A 20,609-nucleotide genomic window follows, 5' to 3' on the forward strand; every position below is an offset into this window, starting at 1 on the left:
CTAACGGGACGTGACTGGAGCACACGAGTGAGAAGGAGCGCACACAGTGACGATTGCGGCAAGATATGTAGATCTATGCCAATGGAGTCAAGATGAAGTCTGAAATGTATGTATGAAATACAGTAACTGGTGAAAGGAACACTATCATGAAAAATTATAAAATGTAAATGCATACAGGAAGTACATTTCTCCTGAAATAAAATGCACTATATTTTTACCCTATGTTGCGATTATTTACAGTAGGTAGTAAAAATATGACAAGTTTTGGACTAGCCCATCTCCTCATGGGAGATTCTCAGTATTTCCTTTATTCTTACAAAGATGCCAGCTAGCTTTCGTACTTATTTGCACACAGTTTTGACAGTTAGACTGCGCAACTACTAATATAATGCTTTCGTAAAAAGAGAAAACATCTTACACATAGCTGTTCTTGTGTATGAAATGTACTATACTGTTTTTGCTATTAAATGGGCACTATGGCGAAAAATTGTAAAATGTAAAATATGTGCACACAAACAAATAAGAAATATGTTTTTTCCAGAGTAAAATGAGCCATAAAGCACTTTGTGAATGGCCGTTGCTCTGTCCAACTGCCAAAAAACTGTGTAGCGAGCAAGAAAGCTGACCAGCATCATTGTTTAAATCCCTTTTTAGGTAATGTCTTTATATAAAAAATAAAAGCCTTGCTGAGAATCCCCTATGAAGAGATGGACTAGTCCAAAACCTGTCAGATTTCTACTACCTACTGTAAGTGACAGCAACATAGAAGAAAAGTAATTTATGGCTCATTTTACTCTGGAAGAAACGTACTTATTATTTGTTTGTTTGCATATATTTTAAATTTTACAATTTTTCAGCATAGTGCCTCTTTAACTATTTTTATTATGTTTCAGTATTGTATAAACTGTTGTAAGATATTTAACCTCCTTGGCGGTAACCCCGTGTGTGACACGGGGTAAGCCGCCGGAGGGTGCCGCTCAGGCCCTGCTGGGCCGATTTACTTCATTTTTTTTTTTTGCTGGACGCAGCTAGCACTTTGCTAGCTGCGCCAGCACCCCGATCGCCGCCGCCGCGCGCCCGATCGCCGCTATCCGGTGCGGCGCGCCCCCCCCCCCCCCAGACCCCGAGCGCTGCCTGGCCAATCAGTGCCAGGCAGCGCCGAGGGGTGGATCGGGTCTCCCAATGACGTCCCGACGTCGCTGACGTCATTCCGCCCCGTCGCCATGGCAACGGGGGAAGCCCTCCAGGAAATCCCGTTCTTTGAACGGGATTTCCTGATCGCCTATCGCCGGAGGCGATCGGCGGGGCTGGGGGGGATGCCGCTGAGCAGCGGCTATCATGTAGCGAGCCCTCGGCTCGCTACATGATTTAAAAAAAAATAATTAAAAAAAAACTGCTGCGCTGCCCCCTGGCGGTATTTTTCATACCGCCAAGGGGGTTAAAGCACATTGAAAACAACTAAATGTTTATACAGTATGTCCAAATCCAGAATCACCCAAAAGTAAAACCTTTATCAGCACATGCCATTGCCAGTACCAGTACCTTCTGTAACAGAACCTGTTCATAAGTAGGGCACTAACTGTTCCAGCATTTCTCTTCAGAATGAGAGGATTTGGGGCAGAATTATGTGGGTAATCTTGCACTGGAAGCTTATTTAAAGGAGAGAGTAATTTGATGACTTATCAATGTGCTACTGCTCTTCACAGTCCAATCAGATGGTCCTGACCTGTCTCTGTCAGCGTGCAGTAGACAAAGGTGAGGTCGGTCTGTTGGCTGTGCTGTCTAAGGCCACTGAGTCATACCTATGGCTAGACAAAGTGCTAGAATTATTCCAAGCACAGTTAACCACTTAAGGTCCCCAGGCTTAACCCCCCTAACGACCAGGCTCTTTTTTTCTAAGCTGGGCTGTGCTGTTTGTTTTTTTTCAGCCTCCTGCACAGCCCAGCTATGGAGCCCAGCGATCGGACTCGCCTCCTTGTTTTGTCCCTAAGGGGACATGCCGCCGGATGTGTCCGATCGCTGTGGCAGTTTTTTTGTTTTTTTTTTCTTCAGCCTGTTTGAGGCTATTTGTTCCTCCCTCCCTCCCCTTCCCTCCTCCCCTCCGAAATTTTGTATTGAACAGGACGGTGATCTGTCCTGTTCCACCTCTCATTGGCATCAGCCTATGAGAGTACGGCGATCCCCGGCCAATCAAAGAGCAGCACTGTATACATGTAAACAAAGGGGATTTCTTTCCCCTTTTTATTTACAAACAGCCTGCTAGCAGGGCAGGGATCGACCGCGCATGCGCGGCCGTTCCCTGGGAAACTTCAGCTCCAGGACCTGGCGCCAATTGGCGTTAGGCGGTCCTGGGGCTGCCGCCACGGTCACGCCCATCGGCGTGATGCGGTCTTTATGTAGTTAAATATGCTGTACTGAGAAGGAAAATCTATTGGTAAAAGTCATAATACAGGACAGGACAATGACCCAAAGCATAGAAGTAAATCACCAGAATGGCTTAAACAGAAGAAAATAGACCTTCTAGAGTAGCCCAGTCAGAGTCCTGACCTCAACCCGATTGAGATGCTGTGACAGGACCTCAAGGAAGTGATTTACACCAGACATCCCAAGAATACTGCTGAACTGAAACCGTTCTGTAAAAAGGAATAATCAAGAATTATTCCTGACCGTTGTGCATGTTTGATCTGCAACTACAGGAAATGTTTGGTTGACGTTATTGCTACCAAAAGAGGTTCAACCAGTCAATAAATCCAAGGGTTCAAATACCAAGGGTTCAAATACCTTTTTCACCTGCACTGTGAATGTTTACATGGTGTGTTCAATAAAAACATGGAAACATTTAAGTATTTGTGTGGCATTAGTTTAAGAAGACGGTGATTGTCTATTGTTGTGACTTAGATGAAGATAAGATCACATTTTTGACCAATTTGTAAAAAAATCCATGTAATTCCAAAGGGTTCACATACTTTTTCTTGCTACTGTACTTTGTATACGATTCAGAAATTGTGTGTTTACGTTGTATTTTATTCAATATGTTTGCTAATGGATGGAATTATTTTAACCGCCTTCCTTTCTCTTGGCTTGTAGGTCGTGCACTGCTGAGGCAGAAAAGGAGAATGTTGGTAAGCAGTCTCATTTCTCGCATGTGTGAATGTGGCTTTATGTAGGGATTGCGTATGGAATATTGATTCAGGTGGATCGTGGCTGCACTGCAGAGGGTGACAAACCTGTGCTGGTCACATTGGCTCCAACTGACAGGACAGATCAGCAGAGGATGTACTGTACCTTTCTTTCCACTTACTCTACTCCTCTGTGTTCTCGTATGCTGAACTCCAATTACACATATTCTGCATGACAGTTCAAAATAGTAGCATCTCTTACCAGGTCCATCTGCTTCTCAGCACAGCTAGCACGGCTAACCTGTAAACAGACAAGTCAGAATTCACGGAGGAGACTGAACAAAAAAATCAAAACCATGCCAGAGAAGGTGGAAATCCATGCAAGGCACAGTGATTGCCCTGCTGAGGAAACTCTCTTCTCCTTGTGTGCACAGCTACATTGCTGTTGCTGTCTCTTTCCTTTTTTAGGGATAGAGCCACAAGGTATTACCTGTGCCAGGTGGTTGTTGCTGCAAATGCACATTGGGAAGAATTCACAAATGTTCTTCTCATCGTTCGCAGACAAAAGGATACTGTACGTAACATAATGACTATGACAGCAATAATAATCGCTTTATTTTCTCTATTGTGAGAGAACTTTACAACCACACCACACTTCCTGTTTAGTTGGGTACAGCAACTCACGCGCCACTTGCTGTTTACATGGAGCCGTCATCTAGATCTGAATATATTGGGTGGTACTGTGGTTACTAATGTGATGCTGTAGTCCTTCATAGCAAGAGACAGCGTGGAGAGGTATCCCTGACAAGGGTATAGAGCAGACAATGATAACACATTGACAAAGGCTCTGACTCTGCAGACATTTAAAATAGCTGGGGGCAAATTTTGGAGCACGGTGAAGCTGAAAGACTACTCGCCCTGCTCCTGCCGAAACTCAGACCATGTTGTTATATACTATTCCCCCTCCGAGTCTCATTACGGCCTATGGCGGCACCCACACGATCGCAACGCAATTAGCTGATCCTTTGAAGACTTTTTCCTCTGTCTTAACTAGGGAACAAAGTTTATAATGAAGTTAGTATGTTATTACTTAGGTGTCTTATCAGTAATTTATTTGCACAGCAAGTTATATCATAATAATTATTTGGACTAGTGTCTTATAATCTCCTACTAGGGTCTGTACACATGTACACATTGCTATGCTGATTTTTAGCAATGCACATCAGTGTGCGATACACAAGGACCAGAGGCAGTGCATAGACTTCACTGATTGATGAACACATAATGAAACTACTACTTCTATGCATAAGCCTTGGAGAGATTTGACTTCGACTGTGAATCCAGTCTTTCCTTTCAGTGATGCTAAGGGTCTTTACTACAGGAAACTAATTGTACTACTATGTGGTCGTGTTTCCCTTCTATTTCTTCTGCCATTAAGCCGCAATCCATAGGGTGTATAGTGCAATTGGGGTTTGCACTTTCCGAATGTAGTAAAAACTCTCTGCTAAAATAGTTTAATGGCCAAATTGAGGGGAAGCGGGATGGCAAACGCATAGTGGCATGAGTGCTATGCAATTTTCCTTCCACAGAAAGTATGGATATGGAAGTGCAAACACACCAAAAATGTAGTTGGCCTATTATTGCTATTTGGAAAAATGGAATTGCACTAGTAGTAAAACAGCACCGGGATTTACATGCTAATCAAGGTGCTGTTGCGATCGGCAAAATGCGTGCGATGCGGTTTTCACATCAAACACACCTAGTGAAAAAGGGCCCTAATAACTCCTGGCTGTCAGAAGTTAGGACTGCAGGAATGTGCCTGTTGTTGGCTGGTATGAAGCTCTTCATGGCATTGCCATAGATTGCTGTGATGTTTGAAGCCCAAGTCCCTGCAATGGAATCCCTGGCCTTGGAAATGTCTCCTTATCCACTGGAAGACTTTTTTTTTTTTTTTTTAATAATCCTTCCTGGCTTTCTCCCATAGACAGAATAGGCCATCACTTGATTATAGTTTGTTGGATAGATTGGGGTTAAAGCCACAAATCTTTCTTTACTGACATCCTAAAAACACACAATTGGTTCGCATTATGACCAGGGGCCCCGGACCTCTCTCACTGGCCGGGGCCCCAAGGCCAACATGCGATACCTGGAGGGGCGTGCAGGTGGGCCTGGACCTCTCACATCCAGAAAACCCACCAGCACTGCCTCCATACTGAATGCTAAATTCAACACACACAAGCAATAGAACACAGCAGTACATGCATCCAGCTACATTTAAGTGGTCAGCAGGTGCTCGTCAGTCAATCAGGATGCACTGTCATACACCCTTTACCTGCCATACCACATCTAGCAGCCATTAGCATTCAGGTGGGAGGCTTCAGTTGGACGCCATCGCAAGATTGCGTCGCTGGCAGGACCGCCCTGTGCAGGCATCCCTCCCACAGGGGTCCCTCCCTAACCGCTCACCTGTCCTAGAGCTGAAAGAGCTTTAGTGACATCCTAAGCAGAACGTCCAGATTATTTTGTGATGTTTTTTGCGAGAAAACTGCTGTACTGTACTGACTTGTGTGAGTACACAGTGGTGCTCATCCGGATTCCGGATACCCGAACAGTTTTTTTTGTATCCAACCTCGGATCTGTATTCCGGATAGCTGGATAAATCCAGAATGCACTATCCGAGCTAACTCGGATACCTATTAGGTATCCGGAATTCGGTCGAATACTTAGTTCGGGTATCCGAATCCGGATAGCGTAACTACGGAGATGACGCCCACGACGTCATTGAGCCAATCAGAGGGCTCCCAGCCGAAGCCCTAGCAACCAATCACAGAGAGGAACCCTGGCCAGCCCCTCCTGTATATAAGGCGGGTGCCATGATGAGAATCTCATCCTTGCTTGTGACTGCTCACTAAGAGACATCTCCAGTGGTGTTGGCTAAGGCTAAGCAAGTGCTGTAATCCAGTCATAAACCTAGCGTTTTGTGTGCTAAACACCTGAACTACACTAATATTATTTTGTTTTGTATTTAGCTAGCTTGTATATTTATTTGATATCAGTCAGATTCTGTGCTGCAGCAGCAGCTGCTAGTTAGGACCTGTGTGTGCGCAGGCCAGGCCTGCTGCTGGCCTGCTATTAGCTTTAGCTACAGTATAGGTTAGGGACTAGGATTAATGTGTTATTGTGTAGTTAGTACTGCTAGTTAGTTGTTAGAGTAGTACTGTGTTAGCTTACTACAGATTACTGCAGTGCTGCTGTGCTGAGTCAGTGTGACAGATAGACAGTTAGTGTTCAATGTCTTCTACTCTGCTGTCTGTCACTCCGTACTACTATCCACCACTGATTTTCTTGAAAATCCATCCCCGATTTTAATAAAGTACAAGTACCCCACATCATCTGGTGACATCATCACATATACCGTATATGCTCGCATACAAGCCAAATTTTTGACCCCCAAAAAGTGAGTCAAAAGTTGGGGGGTTTGTATGCGAGTCTGGTGGTGGTCCGTGCCCCCTACAAGCACACCCGGCGCTACCGCTACATTTATCTTACCCGGCGCCGCGAGAGCGGTTCCCATAGCAACCGTCGCTACAGGAAGCCGCGCTCTCTGCTGCTTCCTGTCTCATCACAGCAGCCGCCGTGTGAAGAGTGCTGCTGTCCTACTGAGCCGGAGAGGAGGGGAATAGAAGAAGCGGCGCCGGCTAAGGTAAAAGTAGTGGCGGCCACAGGGGAGAGGGGAGGCGGGGGGCACTATACTAGCTATACTGGGCACTACCTAGCGATACTGGGGCACTACCTAGCGATACTGGGGCACTACCTAGCGATACTGGGGCACTATACTAGCGATACTGGGGCACTATACTAGCGATACAGGGGCACTATACTAGCGATACTGGGGCACTATACTAGCTATACTGGGCACTACCTAGCGATACTGGGGCACTATACTAGTGATACTGGGGCACTATACTAGCGATACAGGGGCACTATACTAGCGATACTGGGGCACTATACTAGCGATACTGGGGCACTATACTAGCTATACTGGGCACTACCTAGCGATACTGGGGCACTATACTAGCGATACAGGGGCACTATACTAGCGATACTGGGGCACTTTACTAGCGATACTGGGGGACTATACTAGCGATACTGGGGCACTATACTAGCGATACTGGGGCACTATACTAGCGATACTGGGGCACTATACTAGCGATGCTGGGGCACTATACTAGCTATATTGGGGCACTATACTAGCGATACTGGGGCACTATACTAGCGATACTGGGGCACTATACTAGCGATACTGGGGCACTATACTAGCGATACTGGGGCACTATACTAGCGATACTGGGGCACTATACTAGCTATACTGGGCACTGCCTAGCGATACTGGGGCACTATACTAGCGATACAGGGGCACTATACTAGCGATACAGGGGCACTATACTAGCGATACTGGGGCACTATACTAGCGATACTGGGGCACTATACTAGCGATACTGGGGCACTATACTAGCGATACTGGGGCACTATACTAGCGATACTGGGGCACTATACTAGCGATACTTGGGCACTATACTAGCTATACTGGGGCACTATACTAGCTATACTGGGGCACTATACTAGCTATACTGGGGCACTATACTAGCTATACTGGGGCACTATACTAGCGATACTGGGGCACTATACTAGCGATACCGGGGCACTATACTAGCGATACTGGGGCACTATACTAGCGATACTGGAGCACTATACTAGCGATACTGGAGCACTATACTAGCGATACTGGGCACTATACTAGCGATACTGGGCACTATACTAGCGATACTGGGCACTATACTAGCGATACTGGGCACTATACTAGCGATACTGGGAACTATACTAGCTATACTGGGGCACTATACTAGCGATACTGGGCACTATACTAGCGATACTGGGCACTATACTAGCGATACTGGGCACTATACTAGCGATATTCAATCTTCAAGAAAAAAGCAGTTAGCGTGCACCTTCCGTCTGAGAGTAGATGATTTAATGTCCAAAAATAGACAGTACATTCTTAATTGCAAGCAGGTTGTTCATTTCATCATACAATGACATCCCCGGATGGGGTAAACAAAGCCAGGCAAATCTTACGTGACCGTTGGTAGCAGGGGTGTGAGAGTGGGAGGTGGGTGGAGGCTGTAGCGGTGGAGCAACGGCCGTTTCGCGTCTGTCTGACGCTTGGTCACGCGTAGGCGTGACCAAGCGTCAGACAGACGCGAAACGGCCGTCGCTCCACCGCTACAGCCTCCACCCACCTCCCACTCTCACACCCCTGCTACCAACGGTAGGCGTGACCAAGCGTCAGACAGACGCGAAACGGCCGTCGCTCCACCGCTACAGCCTCCACCCACCTCCCACTCTCACACCCCTGCTACCAACGGTCACGTAAGATTTGCCTGGCTTTGTTTACCCCATCCGGGGATGTCATTTTTCCCACTATACACAGCTGTGCACACGTCCACCACACCAGTCGACGGAAAAAGCAAGCAGGCAAGGTGCAGGGATCTGAATCAACATATTGCTAAGTGTCACTTATACAGCTCGGCTCAAGTGTACATATATTTCCTATGGGATGTGCCACACACCTACATTTTCTTATCTTATTTTAACTATACTAGCGATACTGGAGCACTTTACTAGCGATACTGGGCACTATACTAGCGATACTGGGCACTATACTAGCGATACTGGGCACTATACTAGCGATACTGGGCACTATACTAGCGATACTGGGCACTATACTAGCGATACTGGGCACTATACTAGCGATACTGGGCACTATACTAGCTATACTGGGCACTATACTAGCTATACTGGGGAACTTTACTAGCAATACTGAACATTATGCTAGCTATACTGGGGAACTATACTAGCTATACTGGGGCACTATACTAGCGATACTGGACACTATACTAGCTATACGGGGGCACTATACTAGCTATACTGGGCATTATACTAGCTATACTGGGCACACTAGAGGAATAAGGCGGCCAGCATTTCCTGCCCCCAGCTTATATGGGGGTCAATCATTTTTTTTACTGGTTTTTTTAGGTAAACGTGGGGGGGGGGGGGGGGGGGGTGTCGGCTTATATGCGGGTCGGCTTATATGCGAGTATATACGGTAACGTGTATTCTGTCTGCTGGCACTGGCAGCCGGGGGAGGTCATTGCGCCACCATGAGCAGTTTAGCCGCGTCAGTGTCCATTCCGCCTGTTAGGGGTAGTCATGCTGCAGAGGCGCAGCAGCGTGTAGCGGCCATTTTCCATCTGATGGTGGATGAGCAGGCCACCATCAGCTCTACAACTGAGACCTCCACCCCCACCAGCACTCCTGTTCGCAGCAAGCTGGCGCTGGCAGTGGTCTAACTCGGAGCACCAGAACTCCCTCTGCCACTCCTGCTGACACTGCCGCCAACGTCAGCGGTTCTGCCTCGTCGGTCTCCATTCCGCCGCTAGCCACTGGCTATACTCCTCCTGCTGCTGCCTGTGCTCCCGCCGCCAGGGTGCCTCTACCTACTCCTCCTGCCATCTGTGTTTCCCACCGCCAGGGTCCACATAGAACAAATCTTCTTCTGCCAGTCTGCCACTGCCCCCAGCTATTACGCAACTATCAATAGCTGCATCTTACCTACTCCTCCTGCTGTCTCAGTCTGTGTTTCCCACCGCCAGGGTCCACAAAGAACAAATCTTCTGCTGCCACTGCCAGTCTGCCACCACCAGCTATTACCCCACTACAATAGCTGCATTTACCTCCTGCTGCTGTCTGTGTTTCCCACCGCCAGGGTCCACACACAACTATATCTTATACTGCCAGTCTGCCACTGGCACCAGCTATTAAGCCACTACAATAGCTGCATCTACCTACTCCTGCTGCTGCTGTCTGTGTTGCCCACCGCCAGGGTCTACACACAACTATATCTTATACTGCCAGTCTGCCACTGGCACCAGCTATTACGCAACTATCAATAGCTGCATCTTACCTACTCCTCCTACTGTCTCAGTCTGTGTTTCCCACCGCCAGGGTCCACAAAGAACAAATCTTCTGCTGCCACTGCCAGTCTGCCACCACCAGCTATTACGCCACTACAATAGCTGCATCTACCTCCTGCTGCTGCTGCTGTCTGTGTTTCCCACCGCCAGGGTCCACACACAACTATATCTTATACTGCCAGTCTGCCACTGGCACCAGCTATTACGCCACTGCATCTACCTACTCCTTATGCTGTGTCAGTCTGTGTTACCCACCGCCAGGGTCCACAGAGAACAAATCTTCTGCTGCCAGTCTGCCACCAGCTATTAAGCCACTTTAATAGCTGTATTTCATTGGAAAATTTTTTTTTCATTTTGTTGAGATGTCTGGGCTAAAAACTGTGATGTCCCAGTTGTGTATTGGACACAATGTCAATAGCTGCAAATGTAACAAATGTAAAGCAGTACATTGTTTACTGGAAACAGTAAAATAATAGGTTCACAGCTGATAATTAAGTACATTTACTACTGTACACTAAGAAATACTAGAATCAGACCACCAGTATAGGTAGCCAGAAAGCTGTAGTTCATCCTTACATATATTAGTGTATAGTTCAATAAATCAAGCCTAGTGGCCAGAAATGCTGTACCTCTATTCTGTAAACCCTTGCAAAATGTTGCAATAAAAACATATTACTGAATGGAGATCGGGCAGAGTGACCACTCTTTTTGACAAGACAATATACTCTGTACAATAATGTGTCGGCACTATATAAATGCTTAAATAAAATATTATAAATAAGAATAAATTGCCTAATACTGGGGGCACATCTGGCTATTTGTTCTACTCTTGTTTCTTTGCTCTCCTACTCTGCCCCCTCCCCCCCCCCCCCCCCCCCCCCAATTGACATAGAAGCACAGCAGAGCTTTAACCACTTCGCCGCCCGGGTACAGTATATCTACGCTTTTACCTTCATATCTACCCTTTTAACTTAATTTCCCGTAGATCTACGCACCCCCGCCGCTACTGCTGTTGTCCGCGCTTCCGATTGCACGTGCTCGTGCACGCCGCCGCCTGCTCATCTGGAGATCAATGAATGGGAACACCGTTCACGTTCTTGATCTATGTCTCCGCAGCAATGATCGGTTGCTTCCTGGAGAAGCTGCACGAGGGTATGCGTGATGACGCATACCCTCGTATGCCTCATCACGTAGAGGACGTGAGGTCAGAGAAAGGGTGGAAGTACCACAAGGGTACTACCGCTGAACCGCCCGCTGCCCGGCCTCAACGCGTCCTAGTCGGACTCCTCCTCCTCACTCACACCACTGCCAGCCAGCCACTGCACTGAGCCAGCCACCGGTACAATTAACTTTCAACAAACTTTTTTTATGGGGAAGCGGACAGAGGGGGGAGCGCTAGCGGAGGGGGTGGGGGTAATTTCCGACCCCCCCCCCCCCCCCCGCGATCGGGGCATGCTCCCCCCTTATGCATGCGACCCCATAGGGGGGCCGTATTCGGGCGAACAGGGCCCTGTTCGGCCGAACAGGGGCCCTGTTCGGCGGGCATTGAGTAGTTCGGGCGAACCCGAACTAAAAAGGCCGAACACCATCAGGTGTTCGGCCGAACTCGAACATCACCCGAACAGGGTGATGTTCTGCAGAACCCGAACAGTGACGAACACTGTTCGCCCAACACTAGTCCTCACCAAACAGTGCAGCTGCCAGATCACAGACCGCAATACAGCATTTGTGGCTTTAGGACTGCTCACAATCCAGTTTATAAGACAGCTCATTCGCTTAATCACTCCCAATATATGGCTCAGCAGGTACATTGAATTCTCCCACCAGTGGGCTCAAATAGATGGATCATCCGAGGAGCAGCAGTCTCATACAAATCTAGTGACTAAAATACTTCCTTAGCATAAAAGACCTCATAGCATAAAACCGCATATTTATTAAAATTATTAAAAATTAGTGCACTCACATGATCCGATAACAAACAAGCGTATAATAACAAGTTCCTCTACACCGGCCACTCTGCGCCTGTAAGCTCCGCCCTACACGTTTCGTGCATGTGCACTCATCAGGGGCTGGAGGCGTCTGGTCAGTCGGTGTATTTAAATCTCAAAATCCCTCTGTGCCATTCAATCGGGCGCATTGCCCTATTCCAAGATGGCCACCCGTTACTTTCCGCCCTCATTACCCAGGCACATCCTGTGCCGATGTATATGTGCTTACTAATACAATGTTGCCACGTCAGACAGGGCAGGTGCGTCACTTCCGCCCATCGTAACCAGATTTCTCATTGGCCATCCGGCCGCCAACTCAGCTTAGTGACGTGATGTAGGGGGTTGCCGGTATTCCGGCTACGTGATTGGCTATCATATGCTAATTGCCATATAGTCTAGCAACTTAACATGGTTGCTAGGTAACGGCAAACTTTATGCCCACAAGTTATCAGAAATGTCGGATTAATGCAACCATCAACTCCTCAAACCCCTGTCATAAGCACATTAATATCAATGACCACTAATTAATGTATTACAAGCCCATTGCATGAATTCAATATAAATAACACATCCATAGTCTAACTAAATTGACACATTGAGCAAACGCCTAGCCTATAGAGCAAATTCCAATATATATAACACTGCCCATTTTGTTCAACACTCAGAGCTTGGAAGGCGTGCACTCGGCACAACCCTGCGCCAAAACAGCACACGGGTACACCACGGGCACACCTCCCAACAACTCCAAAACACAGACAAATATTAAACAAAATTATTAGACAAACATATTACAGGACACACTGGCGTACCAATAGGGGATGCGACCCCTGCTGTCGTGGGGGGGGGGGGGGGCCCGGGGCCCCCCTAGGGCCCGCTCAGGGACTTTTGGGGGCAGGAGGGGTCGCAGCATTAGAGGAGAGTGTGGCAGATTGGTGGGGAGGGAGGGCATTCCCCCCCCCCCCCCTCCCTCACCTCGGGCTCTCCTCTCAGCGCTCCCCCTCCTGCAATCATTGGTGGCAGCGGGGAAGCAGCGGCGGTGGCGGCAAGATAATACATTACCTCCTTCTCGCTAGAGAGCTTCCGTTCTAAGAGCTTCTTGCAACTTCCTGTGTAAACAGGAAGTTGCTCTTAGAGAACGGAAGTCCTCCAGCGAGAAGGAGGTAATGTATCATCCTGCCACCACCGCTGCTGCCTCCCCGCTGCCACCAATGATTTCAGGAGGAGGAGCGCTGAGAGGAGAGCCCGAGGTGAGGGAGGGGGGGGGGAATTTCCCCCCCTCCCCACCGATCTGCCAAACTCTCCTCGTATGCTGCGACCCCTCCTGCCCTGGGGGGGGGGGGGGCGTATTTTTTTTTTATTTTATTTTTGCAGGGGGGCCCGGGGATTTCTAGGTACGCCCCTGACAGGAGAGATTGGTCGGTGGGGATGGGGCACATGCGCGCCCCCCAAACAGGGGCAAAACATCTACCAGCTAATCTTCCACTACCCACAAGGGCGTGCATCTGCCCCATGCCAATCAGTCATCAGATATAAAACAATTCAAATCGAATTTGATATTAAGACCTCCCGAGTGCATAGTTTTTTACTCTTATATCCACTGTGACTCCATCCTGGACAATTCCCTCACCTTATTACACCCCATCCATTTACTTCTCAGCCTATCAACCCCACAGAATTTCATTTTCGCAGGATCTCGCCCATGGTAATCAGCAAAATGCCTGGACAAATTGTGTCCAATGTTACCTTTTTTAATATTCCGTACATGTTCCCCAATACATTCTTTAAAGAGAAACTCCAACCAAGAATTGAACTTTATCCCAATCAGTAGCTGATACCCCCTTTTACATGAGAAATATATTCCTTTTCACAAACAGACCATCAGGGGGCGCTGTATGACTGATTTTGTGCTGAAACCCCTCCCACAAGAAGCCCTGAGTACCACGGTACTTTTGGCAGTTTGTTACAATGTAACAAGGCTCACATACAGGAATTAGCTGTTTACAGCTGTCGCTAACAGCCAAAACAGCTAGGAGCAGCTACATAACCTGCCCACAGTAACAATGTCACCATGTAATAAGTGTCAGAATGTAAATCAGGGAGAGGAAAGATTTTACAATGAGCAAACACTGACTAAATCATTTATACATAATCATTGTAAAAATGAAGCACTTTTTTATTACATTATTTTCACTGGAGTTCCTCTTTAAGTTTTTTAGTGGTCCTTCCAATGTATTGGTAGCCACATGGGCACCAACACATATACACAACATGGCTGGTATTACAGGTAATACAATCTCTTATTTTGTAATTCTTATTCACCTTTCCCAGAAATTCAGCTCCCCTCTGTGCATAGGCCTCTCTACAATCCCACACAATCACAACAGGGAAAAAACCTTTATTTCCCATCAAATCCCCCCCTCTTTGTCTCGGGTCCATCAATGAAGCTTGAGACCAGGATCTGTTGCAAATTCTCTGGCAGCTGCACTGTTTGGTGAGGACCTGTGAGACCCTTATGTTCGTGATTTGAGCACAGATAATTTCTGGAGCATTGGTAAAGATTATGGGAGAATGACAAAGTGTTAATTCAGTGTCACACTATGGTCTTGTTTGTTTTCTCTTTTTTGAGTGACACCACTGGAAGAGGAACTTTTCTGGAATACATGGGAGCGCAGTGTCTGGATGAATTATAGTGGATGCAGTTATAGTAGGGTTATTATTAGGAGATAGGGTAGGGATAACGATATTCAAATAATGGCATTCCCAGGGCACAAACTAACACATGCTTGTTATAAATGTGCGCATGGGGGAGGGGAATAGTTGCATGTGTTGGGCAGGCCACACTTGTTCAGGGGGGTTGGGGGGCCCACAAATTTTCATCGGGGGGGGGGGGGGGGAGCGCAGTCAATGGTTTGTACTGTAGTCTGAAACTAGCCTCAGGCCTATGTTCTGCTAACAAAATATAAGCAACAAAAGGGGTCCGGCTCATACACACTTGTAACTCGGTTTGATGTTCATTGTCCTTTTAGGCCAGGGGTCTGCAACCTTTAAGAATGAGCCACTTGGACCCGTTTCCGAAAAGAGAAAAAAAACTGGGAGCCGCAAAACCATTATAAAACAGATATGTCCCCAATATGCACAAATCGTTAGCAGATATGTCCCCAATATGCACAAATCGTTAGCAGATATGTCCCCAATATGCACAAATCGTTAGCAGATATGTCCCCAATATGCACAAATCGTTAGCAGATATGACCCCAATATGCACAAATCGTTAGCAGATATGTCCCCAATATGCACAAATCGTTAGCAGATATGTCCCCAATATGCACAAATCGTTAGCAGATATGACCCCAATATGCACAAATCGTTAGCAGATATGTCCCCAATATGCACAAATCGTTAGCAGATATGACCCCAATATGCACAAATCGTTAGCAGATATGTTCCCAATATGCAGATATGACCCCAATATGTACAAATCGTTAGCAGATATGTCCCCAATATACAGATATAACCCCAATAAGCACAAATCGTTACCAGATATGTCCCCAATATGCAGAAATGACCCCCAATATGCACAAATCGTTAGCAGATATGTCCCCAATATGCAGAAATGACCCCCAATATGCACAAATCGTTAGCAGATATGACCCCAATATGCACAAATCATTAGCAAATATGACCCCAATATGCACAAATCATTAGCAAATATGACCCCAATATGCACAAATCCTTCAGCAGAAATGACCCCAATATGCACAAATCCTTCAGCAGAAATGACCCCAATATGCACAAATCCTTCAGCAGATCTGAAAAGAAAACCCCATTTACTCACCTAGTAAGAAGACCTCCTGTCACGATCTCCTCCTGTCCCGACTCCCGACCTCCGGTCCCGACCTCCTTGTGGCGCGCAACTCCGTCGGCTCCTCTTCCTTCCCGACGTCACGTCCTGCCTGCACTACACTGCAGGGCTACGGGAAAATGGCCGCCCGAAGCCCTGCACTGGTCCGGCAGCCTCTCTGATAGGCTGCCGGCCAGCGGCAGCACACGTGACGTCACACGCACAAACGTCACACGCGCGCCGCAACCACTGACACCCACTATCGGTGTACTGTCAGAATGGGCAGCCCTGCAGCACCGGAGCCGGGACTGAGCCGCGGCAAAGGGGAAAAAGAGCCGCTTGCGGCTCCGGAGCCGCGGGTTGCCGACCCCTGTTTTAGGCAGTCTTTGAAAGAGTGTTTACACTTGGGTGTGCTGGAAAACCATGCCTGATCACTATTACTGTATCATACTGCTGTTTCTCCTCCTCCCTTTTTATTTCCTAATGTTATAAATAATTAACACTAATCACCATGATCGCTTTCAGAGTGTGTCTTGTTCAGTTTTGAGATTAGTTTGGATTTTAACTAACTCGAGGCCTCAAACTAAAATCTACAGCGTGCTCAATTATTGGTACACAGCATTTTATTAGAACAGACCTGAATAAGTCCTGTAAGGCGTGATGCTTAGCTGTGTGTATGTTGCCTCTAAGGACTCCTTTCCTGCTGAAACAGGATTCAGATAGCAGTTTCAGCTCATCTGTCTAGTATATGGCACATTTGTGTGTTCTTGAAGGCTTTTTTGATTGGTCACAGGACTCGAGTGTTAACTCTCCATGGCGTAGCATAATTCATAGTTGTTTCAGAAATTCCAAGGTCTCCCTTCTCCCGAATACTTCTGAAACCATTATGAACTAGATTTGTTGGAACCTATTAAAATTGGCTACACTACTTTAATGGTACTTCTGCCCTCTGTAGCCTAACCATAAAGAGTTATATTATTTCCTTGTTAGATTATAGCCTATTCGCCACAGTCTTTCACAGAAAGGAAAACCTGTATATATTGCTGTGCAGATGCCTTGAGCTACTGTAAAGCTGTCCAAAAGCAAGTCCTTAAACTATAACTGCTATTGCAGACTAATACCTTAAACTTTTTTTCCATAGAATTTATAGGGTGTGCGTCATGAAACAGATGGGCAGAGCTTGTGGAGGAAATCCTCCTTTTGCCACCAGAAGTCGCTGCTGGCAAGTGGCCTGTACTCTTCCAGAGAGTTTGTCTCCCTAGACTGCGGGGCCCCAGAGGACTGGTGCCAACAAATTGCCCAGTATGCACACCATGTTCAGCAAAGGTCATAGAACTTTTCCATAAAAGGTTTACCTTTATAGCTATTACCCTAACCTATTCATATATTAAAAGTATAGCATAGCTTTAATTATTATTAAATAATGGACATGATGTACATGTCCAAAATTGGCAAACCTCAAAACTGTAAAAACAGTCCAGCCGTGTGTATTATAGTGCAAAACGTTATAGATTCCCCCAAAACTGATTATGTTGAAATGAGGCCCTAGGCAAGTACCCACTTTGGCACTTTGGATTAATTATCTGATTAGAGGTTGGCACACAGATGTCCTGTCTCTACCTGGGCATTTCACTTAGCAGTCCTGCCTGACTAGCTAACTAGGCTTCTATTGTACACATACATCTCTGTTCTCACGCAATCCTTGTCAGTTGACTGACCTTGTATGTGACTTGAAACAAAAAATCAAATAGGGCAGCTTCAAATACCAAAGGGACTTCCTCCTGACAGTAGAAATTTGCTCCTCCCCAGTACTAATTTTGCATATTACTCTATTTGGTATAGTTATGGAATAAAAAAGGGTCATGCAGTTTTGGCTGTAACATCTGCCCTGAACTGTTTTCCCATTTGTTTTCTTCAGGGTCACACGAATATACAAGTTAAAATTCAAAAATTGGAATATCCTGCAAAAGTCCATTTATTTCAGTAATTCAACTTAAATGTTGAAACTTATACATGACATAGGAACCCTTTGCAGATATGCATGAGTCTATTTCATATATTAGTTTCACCTTTTAAGTTGAATTACTGAAATAAATGGACTTTTGCCTGATATTCTGTACATCCTGTATTATACATTATATATGTTTGTTTTTTGTTGTGTATTTTGCGGAGATATTTTGGCTTTTTAGCATTTTGTTTGTTGATTACAGACCTTGCCTCTTAATAGGCAAATTTTGTATGTTAGCTGCCTTTTTTTTTTAATCAAAAAGTGAAATCTGTATAGTCAGCAGTATATGGGGAAACTACTTCCACCCCCCCATACTGTCATATTTTTTCACATTTCTTGTTATTGTGGAAATGGAGTTGAATATCAGAAGTAATAGTTTATTCATGAACACTTATATAGCATTGTACAGCCCTGGCCAAAAGTTTTGAGACTGTCAAAAATATTGGAAATTAAAAAAGCTGGTGCTTAAGTTTTTATAATAGCAATTTGCATATACTGCAGAATGTTATGAAGAGTGTTCAGATGAATTGCATAGTCCGTCTTTGCCATGAAAATTAACTGAATCCCAAAAAAACCTTTCCACTGCATTTCATTGCTGTCATTAAAGGACCTGCTGAGATCATTTCAGTAATCGTCTTGTTAACTCAGGTGAGAAGGATAATGAGCACAAGGCTGGAGATCATTATGTCCGGCTGATTGGGTTAGAATGGCAGACTTGACATGTTAAAAGGAGGGTGATGCTTGAAATCATTGAACTTCCATTGTTAACCATGGTGACCAGCAAAGAAACGCATGCAACCATCATTGCATTGCATAAAAATGGCTTCACAGGCAAGGATATTGTGGCTACTAAGATTGCACCTAAGTCAACAATTTATAGGATCATCAAAAGCTTCAAGGAAAGAGGTTCAATCCTTGTTAAGAAGGCCTCAGGGCGTCCAAGAAAGTCCAGCAAGCGCCAGGATCGTCTCCTAAAGAGGATTCAGCTGCGGGGTCGGAGTGCAACCAGTGCAGAGGTTGCTCAGGAATGGCAGCAGGCAGGTGTGAGCGCATCTGCACGCACAGTGAGGCGAAGACTTTTGGAAGATGGCCTGGTGTCAAGAAGGGCAGCAGACTTCCGGTTCCGGCGCCTCATGTGAGCAGACGTGGAAGCAAGAGCTCCAGTCCGCGCACTGCCTCCATGCCTTTTTGAGCTCCGCCAACGGCCACACACCCCCCCGAAACCCCAGGCAAGGTGAGGAGTTTCATACCCATCTCCCAGATGAAAATCTGACCCTCCGCGCCAGACCTGCGCTACACTCCGGCAAGCCAACTCACGCCAGCCCCCGGCCTCCGCACAAGACTAGGCCCAACAGCCGCACCTTCCAATACGGCTAGACTCTACAATACGGAAACCGCATCCTCTCCTGCCGAGTTTCCTTCCGGGCCCCACGCGCCATACCTGCAACACCGCCAACCTCCTGGCTCCTGCAGACCCAGAAATCACTCCATCCGCGCCATCCACCACCAACTGTGCTGGAGCGCGGAAACCGTGGACTACCCTACTCAACCTCTTCGGGGGCCCGCAGTGCAACACACCATCAAACAAGGTGAGCAGTAATACACTTACCTTCCGGACGACATCACGGCAGTAGCACGCACCTTATGGGCTTCTGAAACTACGCCACGTTCCGGCCTCGACACGCGGCTAGGCCCAAAAAACGCGCCCTGCACTAGCATTGGGGCCAACACACGGAATCCGTATTTTCTTTCATTGAATATCCCTCGGGGCTCACGCACATCACCTATTCATCTGAAGAGATTAGATCTTTTATTTGCTGACAAGATCGCCTATATATTTTCTCTGTTTTTTTGCTTTTTGTCTATTTTGCCACAGTATAGCACTTGAACTGTAGTTATGGACAAATTTCTTGCTAAATCTCAACGCCCTAAAAGATCACCCCTTCGCTCCAAGATACGCTCTAATCTCAAAGCTAAATCTACTCCTGTGTCAGAAATGGAGTCTGCTAGTGAAAATGACACTCCAATGACACGTCAAGGGAAAATCAACTATAAAAAGTTGGCGGCTGAGGTTGCATCATATTTGCAGCATGATCTCTCTGCCATAATTGCAAAGGCAATAGCAGAACAAATGGCCCCTATTGTGATGCAGCTTAAAGAACACAGTAAACAACTACAGGCAATCGAAATGCGTACAAGTGATCTTGAAGATACTGTGGTAAAAGTACAGAAGCAGGCTGACCTTTCTGACAAAAAACATCTTATTATGGCAGATCGCTTAGAGGAAATAATCTAAAGTTTGTGGGCATTCCGGAATTGTTCAAACCTGACACTTTATTGGAGCTGTGTGCGGATATTATCCCTGACGGTCTAGGTATTACTGGCCCTTTGAAAGTCGAACGTGCACACCGTCTGGGCCCTCTAAAACCAGAATTCAAAAGACCAAGAGTGGTAATTGCTCGGTACCTAGACTATAATGACAGAAACAAGATATTGCAGGCCTTCAGGTCACAGAAATCTTTGGACATTGAAGGGAACAAAGTACTGATCTTTGCTGACTTCTCAGCCGAAGTTTCCAAGGCCCGCAAGGAATTTTCCCCAACGTGTCAGATGTTAATA

General features: G+C 46.4%; 1 protein-coding gene across 1 annotated transcript in view; it reads left to right on the forward strand.

Moving 5' to 3' along the window:
* Positions 1-20,609, forward strand: part of PRODH (proline dehydrogenase 1) — a 230,870-nt gene that overhangs the window by 61,690 nt on the left and 148,571 nt on the right. Inside the window, exon 3 of the mRNA XM_068238726.1 lies at positions 3,088-3,122. Coding sequence (XP_068094827.1) covers positions 3,088-3,122 — 35 coding nt within the window. The remainder of the gene's footprint in view (positions 1-3,087; positions 3,123-20,609) is intronic.

Source organism: Hyperolius riggenbachi, chromosome 1, assembly GCF_040937935.1.
Source record: "Hyperolius riggenbachi isolate aHypRig1 chromosome 1, aHypRig1.pri, whole genome shotgun sequence".
Taxonomy (NCBI): domain Eukaryota; kingdom Metazoa; phylum Chordata; class Amphibia; order Anura; family Hyperoliidae; genus Hyperolius; species Hyperolius riggenbachi.